Source organism: Aegilops tauschii, chromosome 4, assembly GCF_002575655.3.
Source record: "Aegilops tauschii subsp. strangulata cultivar AL8/78 chromosome 4, Aet v6.0, whole genome shotgun sequence".
NCBI classification, from domain to species: Eukaryota; Viridiplantae; Streptophyta; class Magnoliopsida; order Poales; family Poaceae; genus Aegilops; species Aegilops tauschii.
The window spans coordinates 47,748,925-47,771,531 of NC_053038.3; the positions used below are offsets into that span (position 1 = coordinate 47,748,925).

At 44.5% G+C, this 22,607-nt stretch overlaps 1 protein-coding gene across 1 annotated transcript; it reads right to left on the bottom strand.

Annotated features, from left to right (window-relative positions):
- Positions 1 to 15,352: 15,352 nt before the first annotated feature.
- On the bottom strand, positions 15,353 to 16,189 carry LOC141021647 (uncharacterized). The gene is made up of 2 exons (XM_073497498.1): positions 16,176 to 16,189; positions 15,353 to 15,818 (listed from the first exon to the last, which is right to left on the bottom strand). Exons 1-2 carry the CDS (start codon positions 16,187 to 16,189, stop codon positions 15,353 to 15,355), a joined length of 480 nt encoding a protein of 159 aa, XP_073353599.1.
- Between the last annotated feature and the right edge of the window lie 6,418 nt (positions 16,190 to 22,607).

Genomic DNA, 22,607 nt, shown 5'->3' on the forward strand with positions numbered 1-22,607 from the left:
CGAGACGACAACGGTGCTTCGATGGAGATCAAGGTTTCAAGCCGGTGACGATGGTGATCATGATGGTGCTTTGGAGATGGAGATCAAAGGCACAAGATGATGATGGCCATATCATATCACTTATATTGATTGCATGTGATGTTTATCCTTTATGCATCTTATTTTGCTTAGTACGGCGGTAGCATTATAAGATGATCTCTCACTAAATTTCAAGGTACAAGTGTTCTCCCTGAGTATGCACCGTTGCGACAGTTCGTCGTGCCGAGACACCACGTGATGATCGGGTGTGATAAGCTCTACGTTCACATACAACGGGTGCAAGCCAGTTTTGCACACGCAAAATACTCGGGTTAAACTTGACGAGCCTAGCATATGCGGATATGGCCTCGGAACACTGAGACCGAAAGGTCGAGCCTGAATCATATAGTAGATATGATCAACATAGAGATGTTCACCATTGGAAACTACTCCATCTCACGTGATGATCGGACATGGTTTAGTTGATATGGATCACGTGATCATTTAGATGACTAGAGGGATGTCTATCTAAGTGGGAGTTCTTAAGTAATATGATTAAATTGAACTTTAATTTATCATGAACTTAGTCCTGATAGTATTTGCATAACTATGTTGTAGATCAATAGCTCGCGATGTAGCTCCCCGTTTATTTTTGATATGTTCCTAGAGAAAAACTATGTTGAAAGATGATAGTAGCAATGATGCGGACTAGGTCCGTCATCTGAGGATTATCCTCATTGCTGCACGGAAGAATTATGTCCTTAATGCACCGCTAGGTGACAGACCTATTGCGCGAGCAGATTCAGACGTTATGAACGTTTAGCAAGCTCGGTATGATAACTACTTGATAGTTTAGTGCGCCATGCTTTACGGCTTAGAACCAGGACTTGAAAAACGTTTTGAACGCCACGGAGCATATAGGATGTTCCAAGAGCTGAAATTGGTATTTCAGACTCATGCCCGAGTCGAGAGGTATGAGACCTCTGACAAGTAATTTGCCTACAAGATGGAGGAGAATAGCTCAACCAGTGAGCATGTGCTCAGAATGTCTGAGTACTACAATCACTTGAATCAAGTGGGAGTTAATCTTTCAGAGAAGATAGTGATTGATAGAGTTCTCTAGTCACTATCACCAAGTTACTAGAACTTCGTGATGAACTACAATAAGCAAGGGATAACGGAAATGATTCCCAAGCTCTTCGCGATACTAAAATCGGCAAAGGTAGAAATCAAGAAAAAACATCAAGTGTTGATGGTTGACAAGACCACTAGTTTCAAGTAAAAGGGCAAGGGAAAGAAAGAGAACTTCAAGAAGAATGGCAAGAAAGTTGCCACTCCCATGAAGAAACCCAAAGCTAGACCCAAGCCTGAAACTGAGTGCTTCTACTGCAAAGGAAATGGTCGCTAGAAGTGGAACTGCCCTAGATACTTGGCGGATAAGAAGGATGGCAAAGTGAACAAAGATATATTTGATATACATGTTATTGATGTGTACTTACTAGTGTTTATAGAAACCCCTTGGTATTTGATACTGGTTCAGTTGCGAAAAGTAGTAACTCGAAACGGGAGTTGCAAAATAAACAGAGAATAGTTAAGGGCGAGGTGATGATGTGTGTTGGAAGTGATTCCAAGGCTGATAAGATCACCATCGCACACTCCCTTTACCTTCGGGATTAGTGTTGAACCTAAAATAAATGTTATTTGGTGTTTGCGTTGAGCATGAATATGATTGGATCATGTTTATTGTAGTACCGTTATTCATTTAAGTCAAAGAATAATAGTTGTTCTGTTTACATGAATAAAACCTTCTATGGTCATACACTTAATATAAATGGTTTATTGAATCTCGATCGTAGTGATACACACATTCATAATATTGATGCCAAAAGATGCAAAGTTAATAATGATAGTGCAACTTATTTGTGGCACTGCCGTTTAGGTCATATTGGTGTAAAGCGCATGAAGGAACTCCATGCTGATGAGCTTTTGGAATCACTTGATGATGAATCACTTGATACTTGCGAACCATGCCTTATGGGCTAGATGACTAACACTCCGTTCTGTGGAACAATGGAGCAAGCAACAGACTTATTGGAAATAATACATACTGAAGTATGTGGTCCGATGAGTGTTGAGGCTCGCGGCGGGTATCGTTATTTTCTGACCTTCACAGATGATTTGAGCATATATAGGTATATCTACTTGATAAACATAGGTCTGAAACATTTGAAAGTTCAAAGAATTTCAGAGTGAAGTGGAAAATCATCGTAAGAAGAAAATAAAGTTTCTACGATCTGATCATGGAGGTGAATATTTGAGTTATGAGTTTGGTCTTCATTTGAAACAATGTGGAATAGTTTCGCAACTCACGCCACCTGGAACACCACAGCGTAATGGTGTGTCCGAACATCGTAACCGTACTTTATTAGATATGGTGCAATCTATGATGTCTCTTACCGATTTACCACTGTCGTTTTGGACAGCTACATTCATGTTAAATAGGGCACCATCTAAATCTATTGAGATGACACTGTATGAACTGTGGTTTGGCAAGAAACCTAAGTTGTTATTTCTTAAAGTTTGGGGTTGCAATGCTTATGTGAAAAAGTTTCAGCCTGATAAGCTCAAACCCAAATTGGAGAAGTGCGTCTTCATAGGATACCCAAAGGAGACTGTTGGGTACACCTTCTATCACAGATCCGAAGGCAAGATATTCGTCGCTAAGAATGGATCCTTTCTAGAGAAGGAGTTTCTCTCGAAAGAAGTGAGTGGGAGGAAAGTAGAAATTGATGAGGTAATTGTACCTGCTCCCGAATTGGAAAGTAGTTCATCACAGAAATCAGTTCCAGTGGTTCCTACACCAATTAGTGAGGAAGCTAATGTTGATGATCATGAAACTTCAGATCAAGTTACTAACGAACCTCGTAGGTCAACCAGAGTAAGATCCGCACCAGAGTGTTACGGTAATCCCGTTCTGGAGGTCATGTTACCTGACCATGACGAACCTACGAACTATGAGGAAGCGATGATAAGCCCATATTCCACGAAATGGCTTGAGGCCAGGAAATCTGAGTGGGATCCATGTATGAGAACAAAGTGTGGACTTTGATTGACTTGCCCGATGATCGGTGAGCCATTGAGAATAAATGGATCTTCAAGAGGAAGACGGACGCTGATGGTAGTGTTACTATCTACAAAGCTCGACTTGTCGCGAAAGGTTTTCGACAAATTCAAGGTGTTGACTACGATGAGATTTTCTCACTCATAGCGATGCTTAAGTATGTCTGAATCATGTTAGCAATTGCCGCATTTTATGAAATCTGGCAAATGGATAACAAAATTGCACTCCTTAATGGATGTATTAAAGAAGAGTTGTATATGATGCAACCAGAAGGTTTTGTCAATCCTAAAGGTGCTAACAAAATGTGCAAGGGACATTTACATCTATGCCCCTAACTGGATCCCACTACTCAGATTTGCCCCTAATTTCGAAGGGTGCTCAAATTTGCCCCTCTGCCGTCAATTCCACTTATAGAAATGCCCCTCCATGCCGTTTCCGTCCGGTCAAGGCTGTTTGACCGCTAACTTGCCATCAGTTTGACATATTTGCCCCTCCGTCCAATCTTATTTGTTCGATGCATTATCTCTTTCATTCTCCCGCTCGACCCGCACGCTCTCTCTTCTCTCTTCCCCCAAATCGCAGCGTAACCCTAACCCTAACCCTAGCGCCTTCGATCTCTGGCCAGCACAGCTCCAGATCAATGCCGGCCGCGGGGGAGATTCCATTGGTCTGACTCCTTATGCTGCTGTGCTGCGGATGGAGGGAGACAGTGCTCGCGGCGGTGGCGGCCAACAAGGGAGCACAACGCCAGCAATGGATGCAACGCTTGGGTAAATTCTTTCTTTCAGATATGAAGCATGTTCTTTGTTCTATTTAGTTATTGGACTTGGATTTGTTGGTTGCTGCATTCGTAGTGCTCATTTGGTGCGTTTTATCCCTATTTTCCATGATTATCCGTAGGTCGGGACATATTTGTCTGGATTGTAGGATGCAAACGACACTGGTAGTTCCTGCTGGTACAAAACCAGTGGAAACAGGGTTCTCATTTCCTTTGGTTGTGGAGAGCACAGTGAAGTTTGAACAATTTAGGTCTCAGATTTTTCTAAATACCCCTGGGGAGTGCATGATGCGGTAGAATTCAGGTACTGGGACATTGATAGTGTTGTTTGGGTCCCAGTCCAATGTGATGATGAGCTAGGAAAAATGTTTACAGCACATGCTTTGGTCCCAGTCAAATTAGAGATCAATGTTATACAGAGAAAAAGATGACAGAAACAGAACTGCCAATCATCTACTAGTTCTAGAGGCAGGAACAGTCAATCCAGGGGGAGAAAAAGAACTGTTAACAGTTCACAGCCTGAGTCTAGTAAGAGCAGAGTTGCAGATGCAGAAGAGAGCTCTATGCAGGTACCAGGAACACCAACAGTGCAAGTTCCTAAACATGCAGGTCCTACTAGTAGCATAGATTCTGCTGATCCAAATATTGAAGAGGGACTTCCTGATGATTGGCCTACAGATGATGAGGATGAAAGGCTTTTCCCATAGTTTGTTACAACGCAGAGGCCCAAAAAGAAAGATGAGTAGGGGGAAGAAGAAGATTATATTCCACCACCAGAAGGAATGTTTGATGAGCCAGGTGAAGATGAGTTGGAGGAGGACAAGGACATGGGATATAGTGAGGATTCAAATGATGCAAGGCCAGATGTGCAGTACAACAGAGATGATCCTTCTCTAAAAGAAGGAACTATATTTTCCAGTGCTGTAGACTATAGGAATGCACTAGCCACTTTCTCAATAAAGACTCAAAGTGAAATTGTGATAGACAAAAGTGATCCTACCAGGTTGACTGTTCATTGTGCTTATTAGAGGTGTAGGTGGAGGATGCATGCCTCTTTAATGAGGCATAGCACACTATTTCAGGTATTAACTTAAGTTAGTAACACTGGATGCATGCATAGTTACATGGAAATTTTATTTCACTTGTCTATTGCACCACATATGTCCTAACATGTATTTCAACTTTCATAATTGCAGGTCAAAGTGAACAAGATTGCTCATACTTGTCCAAGTGTCAACAGAAGGAAAAGACTGAAGTCAGCTAAGAGCAGATGGGTTGGTGATGCTGTGAAGAACTGGGTTTTAGAGGATTCTGAGATTGGAGTTAGATAGTTGTAGAAGAACCTGAAGAAGAAGTCTGGCCTAGAGGTGCCATACATGAGAGTGTTCTATGGGAAACAAATGGCACTTGACAACATCTATGGTAAGTGGACTGACTCATTTCAACTATTGTATACTTTCAAGGCAGAAGTTGAGAAAGCATCTCCTCGTAGTGTTGTAAACATTGATAAGCACACTATAGAGTACAAAATAAATGGAAAAAGTAGACATAAAGAGTGCTTTAGGAGAATGTTTGTTTCTTTCAAAGCATGCTGGCAAGGATTTTTGGATGGATGTAGGCCTTATCTTGCAGTAGATGGCACAGCATTAAATGGCAGATATAGAGGGCAACTTGTCAGTGCATGTGCAGTGGATGCTTGCAACTGGATCTTCCCAGTAGCATTTGGAGTTTTTGAGTCTGAAAATATAGAAAGTTGGACCTGGTTTTTTCAGAATTTAAAAAACCTAATAGGGCATCCACCAGGTCTTGTTATCCATAGGGATGCATGCAAAGGACTAGAGACTGTTGTAGAAGATGTATTCACAGGAGTGGAGCACAGAGAATGCATGAGGCATTTGGCAGCCAATTTTTCCAAAAAATTTAGAGGTAAATTTTTTGATGAAAATTTATGGCCTTGTTCATTGACATATAGTATGAAAAAACACAACTACCATCTTAGACAGTTGTACAACAAGTCTGGTGTGAAAGAGTACTTAGAGGAGCATCACACCAAGCTATGGGCCAGGGCCCTCTTCAATGAAATTTGCAAAGTTGATTATGTGAACAACAATCTAGCTGAGTCATTCAATTCCAAAATTAGGAAGTGGAAGGGAGTACACATTGTGGACTTGCTTGACAAAATAAGGCAGTTCATAATGGAGAAGTTTGACTTGAGACAGCAGATTGCAGCTAGCACATACATTGGGCACACTATAATCCCCAAAATCATGATAATGCTTCATGCTAAATCTAAGGATCTTGATATGACCATAGTTAAAAGAAGCACATTTGAGGCAGAAATTACTGCAATTGACAAGGAAAAAAGAGAGTGGAGATATCCTGTTAACTTGGAAACAAGGAGTTGTAGTTGTAGAAAGTGGCAAATAACAGGACAACCATGCGTACATGCTCTATACTTTATCACTTCAATGAGAGGTCCAGTCAGTGAGATTGATCAGTATGTGCATGAGTATTTCTCTGTGGCAAAATTCAATGCAACTTATGCTGATAATTTGCCACTCTTGGAGGGCAAGCAACAGTGGGATGTGGTAAATCCAGGATTTAAATTGTGTGCTCTAGTGCAAAATAGGCCCCCTGGCAGACCTAGGAAAACAAGGATTAGAGCAAAATCAGAGGGAAAAGGATTTGGAGGAAGAAAGAAAAAGTGTAAAAGATGTGGAAAGATTGGGCACCGTGCCAGCCACTGCAAAGAGTCCATTGACCCTGCATTTGGAGAAGAAGAACACCGGGGTGCTGATAATGCAACTGATGAACCTCTAGGTACAGATGGTGTACAGGAAGCTACAATTGATGAAGTTACAGATGTTGAAACTGCAACAAATGTTGATAATGAAACAGATGTTGCATATGCAATAGAAGCTGAGCATTTAGTACAAGATGGAGATGCACCAACTCATGTGGCAGATAATACAGCTGCTGCTACAGATGTTGCTGCAGCAGATCCAACAATTGAGCCTGTGCCCTGCTAGGATGCAACAACAGTTGGTAGTGCAGTGAGGTAATTTTTTTTGCTTCAGTCATTGTTTGCTACATTTTTTGAGTGTTATATAACTGACTTCTTTCATTCATTTATAACTTTGCAACCCAAGAAAAAACTACAAAAGACCAGCTGATAGAGGACAATCGCCACTAAAGAAGAAGATGAAAACTGCAGAAGAAGAGGAGACTGTAGGTTCTGTCACTGGAAGCAACAATCTGAGCAGGTCTTCTACTCCAGTTCTGCCCAAGAAAGTGAGCACCAGGAGGAGTTCTAGGCTCTCTTCAAACCCAGCTTGCAACACCAGGAGCAAGAAGAAGTAGTTGTGAAGTGTTTGTTGGATTTGTGAACTATTAGCTTGTCTTTTTCAATTCAAAACTGTATGGTGATGTACCAAATTTGTGGCAGTATGCTCTTGGCTTTTGTGAACTCTTGGCAACTAATGTAGAACTTCTATCTCATGTGATGTCTGCTATATCATGTGTCATGTGCTATGTGCTATCTCATGTGGTAAATCTACTCTTTAACTGTGAAGTTTGTTCATGGGAGCACATTGGAGCAAACTGGATGAAAATAGATAGAAATTTTCCTAATGATATATGTCACATTACATTACCAGTACAACTTTGGTCCAAACACTTGACAGCTACTTGAGATAGTTCACAACTCACAACACTGCCTTACATTACACACAATCATCCAACTAGTATGGATTCTTAAACAATGTTGCAAAAATGCTAATGCAAAGAACTATGAGAAATCCCCATGTTTGCATAAGCTCATTTCTCTTCTTCATCTTCAACTTTAGTTTCTTGTTCTTCTCTGTTAGATACATCACCCCGCGCTCCAAATAATGAGCTTTTAGCCAGCTTTTCTCTAATCCTGCATGAAGTTCCTCAAATGCACGAGCAACATGATCTGTCGGAGGTGGGTCAATCCAAACAACCCAGTCACATTCATCAGGGAGCTGCAAAATAATAACTTGGATCAAAAAAAGAATGATTTGCAACTAATCAAAGCCCAATGACAAGCAAAAGAGAAATTACATCAAGAGGGCACCCCAGGAACCTTCTTCCCGCGCTTGCTCCTCTCCAGGCGACGCGTCGAGCAGGAATAAGCCCGTGCCCTGGGCAGCGCCTCGTCGTGCGCATCTCGGGCCCATCGAATGTCAGATCTAGGATGTAGACTCGGATTCAAACCGAACAATCCCAACACCATCCACCTAAATGGAGAAAATCCCCAAATTGATGAACCCTAATGCCCAAAAAATACCCAAATCGAGTCAGAACAGTTACCTCGCCATGAACTGAGGAGCTCGACGAAGATATGCACGATGTGCACATCAACAGCCTAGTGTCATCGCCCTCTAGATCCACGGCCTCCAGCCGCCTCCCGCCGTCGTCCAAATCGCCCCTGTAGCGACCCGACTCGGTAAGAGTCGAAGTCTCTGTGCTTATCGTGCTAGTCCCTGGATCGACTTGCTAGCACACACAGTACTCGATGAAATAATAGAAATAGAGCAATACATTTATTACAAAATAGGGCATAGAGCCAATAAACAAATACTGCGGAAGCAAAGTAGTAAATGAGTCCAACTCCACGAGCAAGGTTGAGTGTAGAACATCGACCTATCGCACCTTAATCCTCGTCGGATATATCTGCAACATGATAAGTTGCAGCCATATAGGTCAGTACATTGAATGTACTAGCAAGTCACATCATAAGTGTAAAGAACCTACTTGTACATGCAATTTGGCTGGTGGAAAGCTCTAAGTTTAGTTTTTTTTGCATAAAGCTAGTTTTTCCCTATTAGGAAAGATGTTATTCTACTACTACACATTTGCATAGGATGAGTTGGCAAACCCAACTCCATCCGTTCCCAAGTTTCATTTGAAACCCAACTGTTTAATTAAAGGTGAGGAGATCTCCCGGCATTTTCACTACTAGATGCTCAAGTTATCCGTAACCGGGGACACGGCTAATCGATTAGGTTGACACTCTGCAGAGGTTGCGCACTTTTCCCCACAAGACTCGACCACCTCCATGATCGGAAGATCGAGACATAGTCTTTCGAAAATGTTCCCCCTTAGCCCACGGATAGGCCGGTACACCTACATCATTCTACATCTGCTAGCCCATCCCGGAAGGGGTCACACTACCTACTCAACTAAGCCAGAGCCCATATTGGATTGTGGCTGCACACGTAAGCTTCTAGACATGAGAATACTATTGATCTCTTTGAGCCTGAGCGGACGGTCCACTAGTGGTGCACCACCATGGATTTCCCATGCGTGCCCCACTGTACTTCGCCACCATTCCAACAAGTTTCCGCCCAGGTAGTTCATTAATTATCTTAGGTCCTATTTACTACATTGTCACTCATACTTTACAATGATCACTCCCCAATCCACGTCTACTTAGCGAAGCAACATAATGTAAAACGATGGCGACAATGTTATAAGGTTCAGACCTACCTCAATGAACTACTGGGTGAAAAGCATAGTCATGCGGCATCAATTCCTACCATGCAGTCCTACCGCAAAGAACTAAGTGCATAATAAAAACATAGGTAATGAAACATGATCAAGATGCAACTTGCCTTGGTACTGCTGGTTGAATTCTAAAGACTGATAATATTCTGCTTCGCACTCCGCGCAATCTATCGCAAAGAAGATAAACAAACATAAGCAAACATTTCAGAGAACCAAGAAGAACATGCAAAGCAAGAAGTCTCGGAAAAACCAAATGAACAAACAACACTTAACTTGCACGAAAATATTCTAAGTGCAAAACAACATAGGCCTATGGTTCAAGAAGTGATGTGAACTATAGTGCGTTCTATGCATACTAGTAAAAATATTAATGGACAGATTCTAGTGTGTGAAAATTATTGTGACAAAGGTCCAGGTGATAGGGTTTGGCTACGGTGACAGAATGCAAAAAGAATCAACTTAATCAGAGCTACGGTTTGAGAGATATGGCCATTTGAAGTTCGAATTCGAATCTGAATAAATTCAAATTTGAATCTGACAAAAGTTTCCAAAAAGGATACCACTGGATAGATCTAAACAATACGAAGAATTTGCCGCTGGTTTCATCGAGTTTGGATCTACGGTTTAAAAGTTATGGCTAATCTAAGTTCAGGGACTAATCTGCTAATTACAGGGACTAAACAGACAAGAAAACTATCGCAACCAAGTCCCTGGCCACGTGGCGGCTCCTGGCTGGCCGAGCAGCGTCCGCTGCGGAGGCTATACGGTGAACGGCCTCTAAATAGAAAAAAACAACGGCGACGGCTAACTAAAGAAAAACCGACGCTCGGTTTAAATAAAACCGCACGGTCTAAGGGAACCGCGGTTAACCGCGTACCTCTTCACAAAATAAAAAAGAAACCTAATCTAATTTGGGCCGTCGGTGATCGATCTAACGGGCGGGAGGGGGACGGCGGCTTACAGCGGGTGGTGGTGGTGGCCGGCGACGATGCAGACGGCGGCGCGGCTTCGGTGACGGAGGGGGCGGCAGCTGCGGTGGTCCTCGGCGACGGGGAAGAAGACGGGGAGGTGCGGCGCATCGAGGGCGTCGCGAAGGTGGTGTCGGCGTTCGTCGGCGGCGTCGGACGGGGCGAGGCGAAGACGGCGGGGCTCGGTGCTTTGGCGACTCCGGCGTCGACGGTGCGGCGGCTCCGACGGGACCTAGGGACAAAAAACGTGTCAGATAGATGCGCGTTATCGCAGGGATCCAATTGACAAAGGAAGGAGAGCTTGGGGGTGCCACAGACGATGAAATGGACGACGGAGTGGCGCGGCTCCGGCGAGATGCGAACAGCGACAGCTAGCGGTAGGGGCGGCGTGGGAAGAAGCGGGACGGCGAGGATGGAAGAGGGGGCCCTGGCCATTATGTAGGCGCGGCTAGGAGCTCTACGGAGCTGCGGATAAGCCTCAACCGCGAGGGAGCCGAGCGGCGGTTGCGGGAGCGCGACGAGGATGTTTATCCCGCGCAGTGCGGGAGGTTGGGGACGGCCTGACGGGCGGGGCCCGCCTAGCAGCGGGAGCGAGAGGAGGCGAGCGAGGGCGAGCGCGGGGCGGTCGACCGGGCGGGAGGCTTCGGGCGCGCGGGCGCAGGCCTTGGGCCAAATGGCCAGTTGGGCCGGTTGGGGCGCTCCTGGGCCGAACCCAGTTTCGGTCCAGGCTACGGTGAGTGTGTGCATACTTTTTTTTTAAACCGAAGACTAATGTGGCCCTAAACAATTCAAGTGAATTAATAAAAACACCACAATAATTTCTAAAATAACTATATAATATTTAGAGCCTAATGAACATTAACTTAAGCACAGAATATTTTGAAAATATTTTTCCTAATGCAATTAATGCACTTTTTGCAGATAAAATAAATACCAATAAACTCCAAAACTTCAAATAATATTCAAAATAAAATTTCCCACTCTTTTATAAATTGGAGGAAGTCATCTTATCCCCTCTCATTTGTTTTTCTCGAGTGGAAAAATATTATTTGAATATTTCAAAAAAAAAACTCCAAAATGCAAAGAAATATGATATGCATTGAATGATTCTATTAACATCCAAATTTAATAAAAATTGGGATGTTACAAACCTACCCCCCTTAAGATGAATCTCGTCCTCGAGATTCGGGTTGGCCAGCAAAAGGTGTGGATGGTCCTGTCTAAGATCTTCCTCTCGTTCCCAAGTAGCTTCCTCCTCGGTGTGGTGACTCCACTGAACCTTGCAGAACTTGATGATCTTGGTACGAGTGATTCTCTCTGCAGTCTCAAGAATCTTAATAGGTTTCTCCTCATAAGTCAGATCATTCTCCAACTGAATTGCCTCTAGTGGCACTGTATCTCTCAAAGGAATGTCCGCCATCTTTGCATGACACTTCTTCAGCTGGGAAACATGAAACACATCATGAACTCCCGACAAAGCCTCTGGTAATTCCAGCTGGTATGCAACCTCTCCTCTACGTTCCAGAACTCTGTATGGTCCCACAAATCGTGGTGCTAACTTTCCTTTGACTCCAAATCTCTTAATACCTCGAAGTGGAGACACTCGAAGATATGCTCTATCTCCCACTTCATAGATCACTTCCTTGCGTTTAGCATCGGCATAACTTTTCTGCCTTGACTGAGCTATCTTAAGTCTGTCACGAATCAACTTGACCTTCTCCTCAGAATCCCTAATCAAATCAGGTCCAAACAATTTGCGATCTCCAACTCCATCCCACATCAAAGGTGTCCTGCATTTCCTGCCATACAATGCCTCGAAAGGGGCCATCTGCAAACTGGCTTGGTAGCTATTGTTGTACGAGAACTCTGCGTAGGGTAAGCTATCATCCCAACTAGACCCATAGTCTAGCGCACAAGCTCTCAGCATGTCCTCCAGAATCTGATTGACTCTCTTTGTCTGCCCATCAGTCTATGGATGGAAGGCTGTACTGAACTCTAGCCTGGTACCCAAAGTTTCATGCAACTGATTCCAAAACTTTGAGGTGAACTGTGTTCCTCTATCTGATACGATGCTCCTCGGAACTCCATGCAGACATACGATCCTGGTCATATATATCTTTGCCAGCTTAGCACTTGTATAGGTGGTCTTCACTGGAATGAAGTGAGCAACCTTGGTCAAACGATCCACTATCACCCAAATGGAATCATAACCTGAACGGGTCCTGGGTAACCCCGTGATAAAGTCCATACCAAGTTTATCCCATTTCCAATCAGGTATCGGCAACGGCTGAAGTAAACCTGCTGGTTTCTGATGCTCCGCCTTTACTCTCTGACATACATCACATATTGCCACATACTCGGCAATCTCTCTCTTCATACCGGCCCACCAAAAACTTTCCTTCAAGTCCAAGTACATCTTGGTGTTGCCTGGGTGTATCGAATATGGTGAGTCATGAGCCTCCTGAAGAATCAACTTCCTGATCTCCGGGTCATTGGGTACGCAAATCCGTTGCTCAAACCATATGATTCCATTTTCATCCTCACGGAATCCTTCTGCTCTCCCTTTGCTCATCATTTCCTTTATCTCAGCAATACCTTGGTCCAACTTCTGGGCCTCTCTGATTCTTCCCAACAAGGTGGACTGTACCTCGAGTGCGGCAACATAACCTCTTGGAACTATTTCCAACTGAAGGTCTCTAAGCTCATCACATAACTCCTGAGGTAAACCTCCTGCTGTAAGGGTATTAACATAACTCTTACGGCTCAAAGCATCTGCCACAACATTGGCTTTTCCTGGATGATAATGCAAAATCATGTCATAATCCTTTATAAGTTCCAACCATCTCCTTTGCCTGAGATTCAACTCCTTCTGCGTGAAGATATACTTCAAACTCTTGTGATCCGTGTAAACATCACACTGATTCCCAACCATGTCTTGAGTGCATGCACTACGGCTGCCAACTCCAAATCATGCGTGGCATAGTTCAACTCATGAGGTCGAAGCTGTCGTGAAGCATAAGCTACAACCTTTCCCTCTTGCATAAGAACACCTCCAAGTCCCAGACGTGAAGCATCACAATACACCTGAAAGTCCTTGTGCACGTCAGGCAGGATTAGCACTAGGGCTGTGACCAAACGCTTCTTCAACTCTTGAAAGCTGGCTTCACACTCTTCAGTCCAAACGAACTTGGTGTCCTTCTTCAACAACGCTGTCATGGGCCTTGCAATCTTGGAGAAATTTTCAATAAATCTTCGGTAATATCCAGCAAGTCCAAGGAAACTACGAATCTCGCCAACTGTGGTGGGTGCATTCCATTCTGTGACTGACTCTACCTTGGTAGGGTCCACTGCAATCCCTTCACCTGACACTACATGTCCAAGGAATCCAACTTCCTTGAGCCAAAACTCACACTTGCTGAACTTGGCATAAAGTTGATGTTCTCTGAGCTTCTCCAAAACTAAGCGCAGATGTTCAGCGTGTTCCTCCTCATTCTTGGAGAAAACCAATATGTCATCAATGAATACCACAACGAACTTATCCAAGAACTCCATGAACACCTTGTCCATCATGCTCATAAAATAAGCAGGGGCATTAGTCAAACCAAAGGACATGACTGTATACTCATAAAGCCCATACCTTGTGGTAAAAGCGGTCTTGGGTATATCCTTCTCACAAATCTTCAATTGGTGATAACCCGATCGAAGATCGATCTTGGAGAAAACACTAGCTCCTTCTAGCTGGTCAAACAAGTCATTGATCATCGGTAGGGGATACTTGTTCTTGATGGTCACCTCGTTCAAAGAGCGGTAATCCACACACATCCTCAAGGTTCCATCCTTCTTCTCCACTAAGAGTACTGGGGCTCCCCAAGGTGATGAACTCAGGCGAATATACCCTTTCTCTAGCAACTCCTTAATCTGTTTCTTGACTTCCTCCAAATCATTAGCGGGCATCCGATACGGCCTCTTGGAGATAGGTCCTGTACCTGGCAGCAACTCAATCAAAAACTCAATCTCCCGATCTGGCGGCATACCCGGTAACTCCTCCGGAAATACATCGAGATAATCCTTCACCACTGGTACTTCTTCCTGGACAACTCCAGTAAGAGAGTTCACCTGAGTCCTCTTAGGCTTAAGCCTAGATACATACTTGATCCTCTTCTTCTCTGGGGTGGTGAGAAAAATCGATCTACTAGCACAATCAATGTTCCCCTCATACTTGGACATCCAATCCATCCCTAGTATTACATCCAACCCTTGCGACTCTAGTATGATCATGTCTGTGGGAAAAACATGTCCCCCTATGTTCAAAGGCAACTGGAAACATCCCTGACTAGCCATAGACTCGGCTCCTGGGGAACTCACTAGAATGGGTGACTTAAGAGCTATGGTAGGCAACTTATGTTTATCCACGAATCCCCTTGATATGAATGAATGCGATGCACAGTGTCAAAAAGAATGAGTGCTGGAAATGAATTAACCAAGAACTTACCAATCAGCGTCAGGCTGCTCATAGACCTCCTCCACATTGACATGGTTCACATGCCCCTTAGTGAAAGGATTAGGCTTCTTGCCTCCAGAATTCCCATTTCCATTCCCATTCTGCTGCTCGGAACAATCATTGGAGTAGTGCCCTGTCTTCTTGCATTTGAAGCAAGTGATGTGACTCAGATCTTTCTTCATTGGTGTAGAAGAGTTGAAATGCTGCTGGTTGTCATTCCCTCCATTGCCATAGCCATTGCCATTTCCATGCTTGTGACCATGGTGGTTGTGTCCATTTCCTCCATGCTGAATGTGGCCTCCATGGTTATGATGATTCCCTCCAAACTTGCTAGTGCCTGATCTAGAACTTCTTGAGTACGGGCTGTAGCGGGGTTTCTGTTGAACTCCAGAGTTATACTTCCCGTGACCGTACTTCCTCTTACGATTCTCCATCTGCTAGTGCTTGCCTTCGAGAATGGTAGCCTTATCAACCAGCTCCTGATAGTTCGCAAAGGTCACCACAGTCAACTGAACTCCCAACTCATCGTTCAGTCCCTCCAGAAACTTCTCTTGCTTGGTTGCATTAGTGGCCACGTCCTCTGGGGCAAAACGGGCCAACTTACTGAACTCATCAACATACTGGGATACCGTGCGTCCTCCCTGGCGCAAGCTGCGGAACTCCTTCTTCTTCAGACTCATGGCTCCAGCTAAGACATGAGCAGTGCGGAACGCCTGCTGGAACTGAGTCCAAGTCACACTCTCCAAGGGGTATGTGGTGGTGTAGTTCTCCCACCAAGCAGCGGCCGGGCCATCCAGCTGATGGGCGGCAAACTTCACCTTCTCAGCATCATTGCATCCTGCCGTGGCCAGCTCCCTTCCTATATTGCGGAGCCAGTCATCTACGACAATCGGCTCCGTGCTGCTAGAGAACACGGGTGGGTTCAGCCTCAGAAAACGGGTAAGACTGTCAACTGGGGGTGGCGGCGGTGGGTTGTTGTTGTTGTTGTTGTTGTTGTTGTTGTTCTGGTTCTGGTTCTGGTTCTGAATGAGCATCTGCATAAGAGCATTCTGCTGCTGGATCAATTGCGTGAGCTCCAGCGGAAAGTTGAATCCGGGGTCACGTCTTGGAGGCATCTGATGGGTTTAGAGTGGATGAGGAGTTAGAATAGAATAAGGCCTAGTGAGTAAAATCACACTACCCATATGCACATGATAGCAATAAAACTTCAAATCACTCCAATTCAATTCCAATCAAAGAGGTTCACAAGAATAATCAAACCTAAGGTAAGCCATGTCACAAGATTTGACAAGGTCTTACAAATGAAGTAAAACTAATCGGATAACGAAATCTAACTCTCATGGTGGTATAAAATCTAACTCTCATCGGATGAAGAGCAGTCAACCATGTTGACATCAGGTGTCCTTGCATCATTGTCTGTGTTGTCATCTCCAAGCTCATCATCCTGGTCCTTGTCCTGGCTGACGTAATCTCAATAAGAGTGATCCTCCTGGATGTTTTCTCCCTCATCCAGCTTCTCCTCGGCCTCCTCAAGCTCAAGCTTCAGGTTGTCGATCTTCTCCTGTAGTGCGTCCAGCTCTCCCTCATGCTCGATGCGAGCATCCTGGAGTTCCTCCTCGAGATCGGCCTTGCGAGTCATGAGGTTCTTGATGACGATCATGTTGTCAGACAGCTCCAGCTCCATCATACGAATGTGATCCTCCATGTCCTGGATATGGGATGCTATCGTCTCGTTCTCCAGGGTACGCACCACATCTCCATTTGCGTCGCGGCGTCCGTACATCATGAAGGAGGTCTTCTTGAGGTCCTCGTCATACTCCTCCCGAATGCGTCCGAGAGCAATGTGAGCAGCGATGCCCCTGCCTAAGCCCCATGTTGCAGTATCCACATGGAAATCAATGGGCTTGGTGCGGTTTCCGAGGATGCGTCCGGGGATATGGGCATCAATCCTCCAACGCGTCTCCTCGGGCAAGGTGGCAGTGAAAGTTCCAGTGAATGTGGGAAGCCCAATCTTCAGGTGCTTCACGATCTTCATCAGCTGCCGTCCAAAGGGCATGGTCTCATCGGGCTGCTCGAACTCGACAATGGCGGACGACATCTACATTTTGAAATAGGGAAAAAATTAGTAATGAAGCAGAGAAGGTACGAGACCAAAGGATATATAGGGAAAGTGAAAAATATAGCTTTTTATCCTATGGCTTTTCCATTTTCTAGGGGTTTCGTCCTACAGTCAACGTGTGCTCCGATGCCATCTTATAGCGACCCGACTCGGCAAGAGCCGAAGTCTCTGTGCTTACCGTGCTAGTCCCTGGATCGACTTGCTAGCACACACAGTACTCGATGAAATAACAGAAATAGAGCAATACATTTATTACAAAATAGGGCATAGAGCCAATAAACAAATACTGTGGAAGCAAAGTAGTAAATGAGTCCAACTCCACGAGCAAGGTTGAGTGTAGAACATCGACCTATCGCACCTTAATCCTCGTCGGATATATCTGCAACATGATAAGTTGCAGCCATATAGGTCAGTACATTGAATGTACTGGCAAGTCACATCATAAGTGTAAAGAACCTACTTGTACATGCAATTTGGCTGGTGGAAAGCTCTAAGTTTAGTTTTTTGCATAAAGCTAGTTTTTCCCTATTAGGAAAGATGTTATTCTACTACTACACATTTGCATAGGATGAGTTGGCAAACCCAACTCCATCCGTTCCCAAGTTTCATTTGAAACCCAACTGTTTAATTAAAGGTGAGGAGATCTCCCGGCATTTTCACTACTAGATGCTCAAGTTGTCCGTAACCGGGGACACGGCTAATCGATTAGGTTGACACTCTGCAGAGGTTGCGCACTTTTCCCCACAAGACTCGACCACCTCCATGATCGGAAGATCGAGACATAGTCTTTCAAAAATGTTCCCCCTTAACCCACTGATAGGTCGGTACACCTACATCATTCTACATCTGCTAGCCCATCCCGGAAGGGGTCACACTAACTACTCAACTAAGCCAGAGCCCATATTGGCTTGTGGCTGCACACGTAAGCTTCTAGACATGAGAATAAGATTGATCTCTTTGAGCCTGAGCGGACGGTCCACTAGTGGTGCACCACCATGGATTTCCCAAGCGTGCCCCACTGTACTTCGCTACCATTCCAACAAGTTTCCGCCCAGGTAGTTCATTAATTATCTTAGGTCCTATTTACTACATTGTCACTCATACTTTACAATGATCACTCCCCAATCCATGTCTACTTGCGAAGCAACATAATGTAAAACGATGGCGATAATGTTATAAGGTTCAGACCTACCTCAATGAACTGCTGGGTGAAAAGCATAGTCATGCGGCATCAATTCCTACCATGCAGTCCTACCGCAAAGAACTAAGTGCATAATAAAAACATAGGTAATGAAACATGATCAAGATGCAACTTGCCTTGGTACTGCTGGTTGAATTCTAAAGACTGATAATATTCTGCTTCGCACTCCGCCCAATCTATCGCAAAGAAGATAAACAAACATAAGCAAACATTTCAGAGAACCAAGAAGAACATGCAAAGCAAGAAGTCTCGGAAAAAACCAAATGAACAAACAACACTTAACTTGCACGAAAATATTCTAAGTGCAAAACAACATAGGCCTATGGTTCAAGAAGTGATGTGAACTATAGTGCGTTCTATGCATACTAGTAAAATATTAATGGACAGATTCTAGTGTGTGGAAATTATTGTGACAAAGGTTCAGGTGATAGGGTTTGGCTACGGTGACAGAATGCAAAAAGAATCAACTTAATCGGAGCTACGGTTTGAGAGATATGGCCATTTGAAGTTCGAATTCGAACCTGAATAAATTCAAATTTGAATCTGACAAAAGTTGGCAAAAAGGATACCACTGGATAGATCTAAACAATACAAAGAATTTGCCGCTGGTTTCATCGAGTTTGGATCTACGGTTTAAAAGTTATGGCTAATCTAAGTTCAGGGACTAATCTGCTAATTACACGGACTAAACAGAGAAGAAAACTATCGCAACCAAGTCCCTGGCCACGTGGCGGCTCCTGGCTGGCCGAGCAGCGTCCGCTACGGAGGCTATACGGCGAACGACCGCTAAATAGAAAAAAAAACAACGGCGACGGCTAACTAAAGAAAAACCGACGCTCGGTTTAAATAAAACCGCATGGTCTAAGGGAACCGCGGTTAACCGCGTACCTCTTCGCAAAATAAAAAAAATGAACCTAATCTAATCTGGGTCATCGGTGATCGATCTAACGGGCGGGAGGGGGACGGCGGCTTACAGCGGGTGGTGGTGGTGGCCGGCGACGATGCAGACGGCGGCGCGGCGTTGGTGACGGAGGGGGCGGCGGCTGCGGTGGTCCTCGGCGACGGGGAAGAAGACGGGGAGGTGCGGCGCGTCGAGGGCATCGCGAAGGTGGTGTCGGCGTTCGTCGGCGGCGTCGGGACAGGGCGAGGCGAAGACGGCGGGGCTCGGTGCTCCGGCGACTCCGGCGTCGATGGTGTGGCGGCTCCGACGGGACCTAGGGGCAAAAAACGTGTCAAAGAGATGTGCGTTATCGCGGGGATCCAATTGACAAAGGAAGGAGAGCTAGGGGGTGCCACAGACGATGAAATGGACGACGGAGTGGTGCGGCTCCGGCGAGATGCGAACGGCGACAGCAAGCGGTAGGGGCGGCGTGGGAAAAAGCGGGACGACGAGGATGGAAGAGGGGGTCCTGGCCTTTATATAGGCGCGGCTAGGAGCTCTACGGAGCTGCGGATAAGCCTCAACCGCGAGGGAGCCGAGCGGCGGTCGCGGGAGCGCGGCAAGGATGTTTATCCCACGCGGTGCGGGAGGTTGGGGACGGCCTGACGGACGGGGCCCGCCTGGCAGCGGCAGCGAGAGGAGGCGAGCGAGGGCGAGCGCAGGGCGGTCGACCGGGCGGGAGGCTTCGGGCGCGCGGGCGCAGGCCTTGGGCCAAATGGCCAGCTGGGCCGGTTGGGGCGCTCCTGGGCCGAACCCAGTTTCGGTCCAGGCTGCGGTGAGTGCGCGCGTACGTTTTTTTAAACCGAAGACTAAAGTGGCCCTAAACAATTCAAGTGAATTAATAAAAACGCCACAATAATTTCTAAAATAACTATACAATATTTAGAGCCTAATGAACATTAACTTAAGCACAGAATATTTTGAAAATATTTTTCCTAATGCAATTAATGCACTTTTGCAGATAAAATAAATACCAATAAACTCCAAAACTTCAAATAATATTCAAAATAAAATTTCCCACTCTTTTATAAATTTGAGGAAGTCATCTTGGCCCCTCTCATTTGTTTTTCTTGAGTGGAAAAATATTATTTGAATATTTCAAAAAAAAAACTCCAAAATGCAAAGAAATATGATATGCATTGAATGATTCTATTAACATCCAAATTTAATAAAAAGTGGGATGTTACAGCCGTCGTCGAGAGGTGGAAGAAACAGAATGAGAGACGGACTGCATCGAACAGGTAAGTTTGGGCCCACTTGTAAGGATGGAGGGGCAAATATGTCAAACTGACGGCAAGTTAGCGGTCAAGCAGCCTTGACCGGATAGAAACGGCACGAATGGGCATTTCTATAAGTGGAATTGACGGCAGAGGGGCAAATTTGAGCACCCTTCGAAATTAGGGGCAAATCTGAGTAGTGGGATCCAGTTAGCGGAAGAAATGTAAATGGCCCAATGTGCAAGCTCCAGCGATCCATTTATGGACTGGTGCAAGCATCTCGGAGTTAGAATATACGCTTTGATAGTGTGATCAAAGCATATGGTTTTATATAGACTTTTGGAGAAGCCTGTATTTACAAGAAAGTGAGTGGGAGTACTACAAGTATATGTGAATGACATATTGTTGATCGGAAATGATGTAGAATTTTTCTGGAAAGCATAAAGGAGTGTTTGAAAGGGTTTTTTCAAAGAAAGACCTCGGTGAAGCTGCTTACATATTGAGCATCAAGATCTATAGAGATAGATCAAGACGCTTGATAAGTTTTTTCAATGAGTACATACCTTGACAAGATTTTGAAGTAGTTCAAAATGGAACAGTCAAAGAAGGAGTTCTTACCTATGTTGCAAGGTGTGAAGTTGAGTAAAGACTCAAAACCCGACCACGGCAGAAAATAGAAATAGAATGAAAAGTCATTCCCTATGCCTTAGTCATATGTTCTATAAAGTATGCCATGCTGTGTACCATACCTATTGTATACCCTGCCCTGAGTTTGCCAAGGGAGTACAATAGTGATCTAGCAGTAGATCACTGGACAGCGGTAAAAATTATCCTTGGTGGAATAAGGATATGTTTCTCTGTTTTGGAGGTGACAAAAAGTTCGTCATAAACCATTATGTCGATGCAAGCTTTGACACCGATCCGGATGACTCTAAGTCTCAATCTAGATACATATTGAAAGTGGGAGCATTTAGCTAGAGTAGCTCCGTGCAGAGCATTGTAGACATAGAAATTTGCAAAATACATACGAATCTGAATGTGGCAGGCCCATTGACTAAACCTCTCTCACAAGCAAAACATGATCACACCTTAATACTCCTTGGGTGTTACTCACATGGCGATGTGAACTAGATTATTGACTCTAGTAAACCCTTTGGGTATTGGTCACATAGCGATGTGAACTATAGAGTGTTAAATCACATGAGGATGTGAACTATTGGTGTTAAATCACATGGCGATGTGAACTAGATTATTGACTCTAGTGCAAGTGGGAGACTGAAGGAAGTATGCCCTAGAGGCAGTAATAAAGTTGTTATTTATATTCCCTTATATCATGATAAATGTTTATTATTCATGCTAGAATTGTATTAACCGGAAACTTAGTACATGTGTGAATACATAGACAAACAGAGTGTCACTAGTATGCCTCTACTTGACTAGCTCGTTAATCAAAGGTGGTTAAGTTTCCTAGCCATAGACATGAGTTGTCATTTGATTAACGGGATCACATCATTAGAGAATGATGTGATTGACAAGACCCAGCCGTTAGCTTAGCATGATGATCGTTTAGTTTGTTGCTATTGCTTTCTTCATGACTTATACATGTTCCTATGACTATGAGATTATACAACTCGCGAATACTGAAGGAACACTTAGTGTGCTATCAAACGTCACAACGTAACTGGGTGATTATAAAGATGCTCTACAGGTGTATCCGATGGTGTTTGTTGGGTTGGCATAGATCGAGATTAGGATTTGTCACTCCGTGTTTCGGAGAGGTATCTCTAGGCCCTCTCGGTAATGCACATCACTATAAGCCTTGCAAGCAATGTGACTAATGAGTTAGTTGCGGGATGATGCATTACGGAACGAGTAAAGAGACTTGCCGGTAACGAGATTGAACTAGGTATTGAGATACCGACAATCGAATCTCGGGCAAGTAACATACCGATGACAAAGGGAACAACGTATGTTGTTATGCGGTCTGACATATAAAGATCTTCGTAGAATATGTAGGAACCAATATGAGCATCCAGGTTCTGCTATTGGTTATTGACCGGAAATGAGTCTCGGTCATGTCTACATAGTTCTCGAACCTGTAGGGTCCGCACGCTTAACGTTCGATGATGATCGGTATTATGAGTTTATGTGTTTTGATGCACTGAAGGTTGTTCAAAGTCCTGGATGTGATCACGGACATGACGAGGAGTCTCGA